At 47.5% G+C, this 5,260-nt stretch overlaps 1 protein-coding gene across 1 annotated transcript in view; it reads right to left on the reverse strand.

Annotated features, from left to right (window-relative positions):
- Positions 1-265: 265 nt before the first annotated feature.
- LOC124029271 (keratin-associated protein 4-3-like) overlaps positions 266-5,260 on the reverse strand; it is a gene marked incomplete at its 3' end in the record, with an annotated part of 12,501 nt that continues 7,506 nt past the window's right edge. Inside the window, exon 2 of the mRNA XM_046341039.1 lies at positions 266-920. Within this exon, the coding sequence (XP_046196995.1) occupies positions 266-920 (655 nt within the window). The remainder of the gene's footprint in view (positions 921-5,260) is intronic.

A 5,260-nucleotide genomic window follows, 5' to 3' on the forward strand; every position in this document is an offset into this window, starting at 1 on the left:
GTAGACAGGTGTGTTATGAAGGTACTGCTGAATGTTTAAGGTGAGTCAGGCTGACAATCCGTCTGACTACAATGCATAGAGATAATCCTGGGTTTAATTAGTCATGTAATTGGTCTGTTTTTACTGCACCTCTCCACAACAACATTATCAGGAAGTGGGCCCTGCAGTGTTCCTGTTGTAACCCTGTCTACACCAATGCCTCCATTATAATCCAACCGTTAAAGGGTTGTAATTGTTGTCCAAATCAAACAGCCTGTCTTCTGACTGCCACGGTAACAGCAGCCTGTCTTCTGACTACCACGGTAACAGCAGCCTGTCTTCTGACTGCCACGGTAACAGCAGCCTGTCTTCTGACTGCCACGGTAACAGCAGCCTGTCTTCTGACTGCCACGGTAACAGCAGCCTGTCTTCTGACTGACGCTGTAACAGCAGCCTGTCTTCTGACTGCCACGGTAACAGCAGCCTGTCTTCTGACTGCCACGGTAACAGCAGCCTGTCTTCTGACTGCCGCGGTAACAGAAGCCTGTCTTCTGACTGCCACGGTAACAGCAGCCTGTCTTCTGACTGCAGCGGTAACAGAAGCCTGTCTTCTGACTGCCACGGTAACAGCAGCCTGTCTTCTGACTGCCGCGGTAACAGCAGCCTGTCTTCTGACTGCCGCGGTAACAGCAGCCTGTCTTCTGACTGCTGCGGTAACAGAAGCCTGTCTTCTGACTGCCACGGTAACAGCAGCCTGTCTTCTGACTGCCGCGGTAACAGCAGCCTGTCTTCTGACTGCCGCGGTAACAGCAGCCTGTCTTCTGACTGCCGCGGTAACAGCAGCCTGTCTTCTGACTGCCGCGGTAACAGCAGCCTGTCTTCTGACTGCCGCGGTAACAGCAGCCTGTCTTCTGACTGCCACGGTAACAGTCCCTCAGCATCTAGTTCTGGACAGAACAAAAGGGGGGGAAATACAGTCACGGGATGTTAATGATGTTGTTTTTTGTTCTACAGTGTAATATACAATATTATAGAGTTATAGAGGGTTATAGTGGGTTATAGAGGGTTATAGTGGGTTATAGAGGGTTATAGAGGGTTATATAGTGTTATAGAGGGTTATAGAGGGTTATAGAGGGTTATAGGGGGGTATAGAGGGTTATAGTGGGTTATAGAGAGTTATAGAGGGTTATAGAGGGTTATAGTGGGTTATAGTGGGTTATAGATGGTTATAGAGGGTTATAGAGGGTTATAGAGTGTTATAGAGGGTTATAGAGGTCTATAGAGGGTTATAGAGTGTTATAGAGGGTTATAGAGGGTTATAGGGGGTTATAGAGGGCTATAGAGGGTTATAGAGGGTTATAGAGGGTTATAGGGGGTTATAGAGGGGTATAGGGGGTTATAGAGGGGTATAGGGGGTTATAGGGGGTTATAGAGGGGTATAGGGGGTTATAGAGGGTTATAGAGGGTTATAGAGGGTTATTGAGGGTTATAGAGGGTTATAGAGGGTTATAGAGGGTTATAGAGGGTTATAGGGGGTTATAGGGGGTTATAGAGGGTTATAGAGGGTTATAGAGGGTTATAGAGGGTTATAGAGGGTTATTGAGGGTAATAGAGGGTTATAGAGGGTTATAGAGGGTTATAGAGGGGTATAGGGGGTTATAGAGGGTTATAGGGGGTTATAGGGGGTTATAGAGGGCAGCAGTTGGGATGGAACCTACTGTCTCTGGGGGAAGTGTCCTACAGTCATTTTTAAAATGTTTAATTTAATTTTACCCGTTATTTTTACCAGGTAAGTTGACTGAGAAGACGTTGTCATTTCCACTTTATAGTTGTATATCTTATAGTCAAATACCTTTGTAGGATCTGATCTGAACCAACAGCAGATTTGAACCTCCTTGACGAAAGTTGGACGTCTCCTGCAGTTTAGTGTCCAGAAGGTTTGTTCCAGATCTTCATGGGAACGGAGTCTGGTTTAACAGATCGACCGACATGTTAGAGAGGAGGAAATAATGGGGCCTTTTTACCCGACAATCTACCGTCATTATTATCCTGGTTTCACAGATATTCTGACACGCTGGGGATTAATGTCTCCCAAGATACTGGAACAAAAGAAAATTATTCCATCAGACTGAGTTAAGAATTGGACAGCAGCAAAACCGCGAGAGAGAGAGAGAGAGAGAGAGAGAGAGAGAGAGAGAGAGAGAGAGAGAGAGAGAGAGAGAGAGAGAGAGAGAGAGAGAGAGAGAGAGAGGGAGGGAGGGATAGAGAGACAGAGATAGAGAGACAGAAAGACAGAGAGAGAGAGAGAGAGAGAGGAGAGAGAGAGACAGAGAGAGAGAGAGAGAGAGAGAGAGAGAGAGAGAGAGACACAGAGAGAGAGAGAGAGAGAGAGAGAGAGAGAGAGAGAGAGAGAGAGAGATCTATCTCTCTCTCCCTCTATCTCTCTCTATCTCCCTCTATCTTTCTCTCTCTCTCACTCCAGGTCTCCATCTCTCTCTCTCTATCTCTCTATCTCCCTCCCCTCTATCTCTCTCTTCAGGTCTCCCTCTATCTCTCTCTGCCTCTCTCTCTCTCCCTTCCCCTCTAACCCTCTCTCTCTCTCTCCCTTCTCCTCTAACCCCCTCTCTCTCCCTTCCCCTCTAACCCTCTCTCTCTCTCTCAATTCAATTCAATTCAATTCAATTCAAGGGCTTTATTGGCATGGGAAACATGTGTTAACATTGCCAAAGCAAGTGAGGTAGACAACATACAAAGTGAATATATAAAGTGAAAAACAACAAAAATTAACAGTAAACATTACACATACAGAAGTTTAAAAACAGTAAAGACATTACAAATGTCATATTATATATATATATACAGATCTCATCATTACAAATGTCATATAATATAATATAATAATAATAATAATATAATATATAATAATAATAATATAATAATATAATATATGCCATTTAGCAGACGCTTTTATCCAAAGCGACTTACAGTCATGTGTGCATACATTCTACGTATGGGTATTATATATATATATATATATATACACAACGTACAAATAGTTAAAGGACACAAGATAAAAATAAATAAGCATAAATATGCTCTCTCTATCTCTCTATCTCCCTCCCCTCTATCTCTCTCTTCAGGTCTCCCTCTATCTCTCTCTGCCTCTCTCTCTCTCCCTTCCCCTCTAACCCTCTCTCTCTGTCTCCCTTCCCCTCTAACCCTCTCTCTCTCTCTCTCCCTTCCCCTCTAACCCTCTCTCTCTCTCCCTACCCCTCTAACCCTCTCTCTCTCCCTTCCCCCCTCTAACCCTCTCTCTCTCCCTTCCCCTCTAACCCTCTCTCTCTCTCTCTCCCTTCCCCTCTAACCCTCTCTCTCTCTCCCTACCCCTCTAACCCTCTCTCTCTCCCTTCCCCTCTAACCCTCTCTCTCTCTCTCCCTACCCCTCTAACCCCTCTCTCTCCCTTCCCCTCTAACCCTCTCTCTCTCTCTCCCTTTCCCTCTAACCCTCTTTCTCTCTCCCTTCCCCTCTAACCCTCTCTCTCTCTCCCTTCCCCTCTAACCCTCTCTCTCTCTCTCCCTTCCCCTCTAACCCTCTCTCTCTCTCCCTTCCCCTCTAACCCTCTCTCTCTCCCTTCCCCTCTAACCCTCTCTCTCTCTCCCTTCCCCTCTAACCCTCTCTCTCTGTCTCCCTTCCCCTCTAACCCTCTCTCTCTCTCCCTTCCCCTCTAACCCTCTCTCTCTCCCTTTCCCTCTAACCCTCTCTCTCTGTCTCCCTTCCCCTCTAACCCTCTCTCTCTCTCTCCCTTCCCCTCTAACCCTCTCTCTCTCTCGTCCCCTCTAACCCTCTCTCTCTGTCTCCCTTCCCCTCTAACCCTCTCTCTCTCTCCCTTCCCCTCTAACCCTCTCTCTCTCTCTCTCCCTTCCCCTCTAACCCTCTCTCTCCCTTCCCCTCTAACCCTCTCTCTCTCTTTCCCTACCCCTCTACCCCTCTCTCTCTCACTTCCCCTCTAACCCTCTCTCTCTCCCTACCCCTCTAACCCTCTCTCTCTCTCTCCCTTCCCCTCTAACCCTCTCTCTCTCCCTACCCCTCTAACCCTCTCTCTCTCTCTCCCTTCCCCTCTAACCCTCCCTCCCTCTTTCTCGCTATCTCTCTCCCTCTTTCTCTCTGTCTCTCTCCTCCTTGTTTTCTTCATCACAATTGGAGACACGTGATATTTTCTTAAGCCTGTTGCCTGGGTGAGCTTCCCTCTCAGGGGGAGAACCATAAAGCCATGGTTGACTTGGACCACAGCTATGTTGCTGGGTTAAAGGGGCTATCTGCAATTTGTACAACCATTTCTTTGGGACATTCCAATAATGATATATACCCGTAGATTCTTTAAAAGTACGTCTGGCAGATTGTCACATTAAAACACACCGATGTAGTGTAGCTGTGGTCTACGTTGGTGTGTTGAAGGTGAATATGACAGTATCTCTAACACACACACACACACACACACACACGCACACACACACACACACGCACGCACGCACACACGCACGCACGCACGCACGCATATCAGTACCCTGCTGAGAGCCCGTACTGCATCAGATCATATCAGTACCCTGCTGAGAGCCCGTACTACATCAGTCCATATCAGTACCCTGCTGAGAGCCCGTACTGTATCAGTCCATATCAGTAACCTGCTGAGAGCCCGTACTACATCAGTCCATATCAGTACCCTGCTGAGAGCCCGTACTGCATCAGTCCATATCAGTACCCTGCTGAGAGCCCGCTCTGCATCAGTCCATATCAGTACCCTGCTGAGAGCCCATTCTGCATCAGTCCATATCAGTACCCTGCTGAGAGCCCGCTCTGCATCAGTCCATATCAGTACCCTGCTGAGAGCCCATTCTGCATCAGTCCATATCAGTACCCTGCTGAGAGCCCATTCTGCATCAGATCATATCAGTACCCTGCTGAGAGCCCGCTCTGCATCAGTCCATATCAGTACCCTGCTGAGAGCCCATTCTGCATCAGATCATATCAGTACCCTGCTGAGAGCCCGCTCTGCATCAGTCCATATCAGTACCCTGCTGAGAGCCCATTCTGCATCAGATCATATCAGTACCCTGCTGAGAGCATACTCCTCTATACTCCCCTAGTCTCATCTACACTCCTCTACACTCCTCTACACTCCTCTCATATCCTCTAGTCTCCTATATACTCCACCACACTCCTCTAGTCTCCTCTCCTCTACCTTCCTCTACTCTCCCATAGTCTCCTCTACATTCCTCTATT

Source organism: Oncorhynchus gorbuscha, unplaced genomic scaffold (assembly GCF_021184085.1).
Source record: "Oncorhynchus gorbuscha isolate QuinsamMale2020 ecotype Even-year unplaced genomic scaffold, OgorEven_v1.0 Un_scaffold_5946, whole genome shotgun sequence".
NCBI classification, from domain to species: Eukaryota; Metazoa; Chordata; class Actinopteri; order Salmoniformes; family Salmonidae; genus Oncorhynchus; species Oncorhynchus gorbuscha.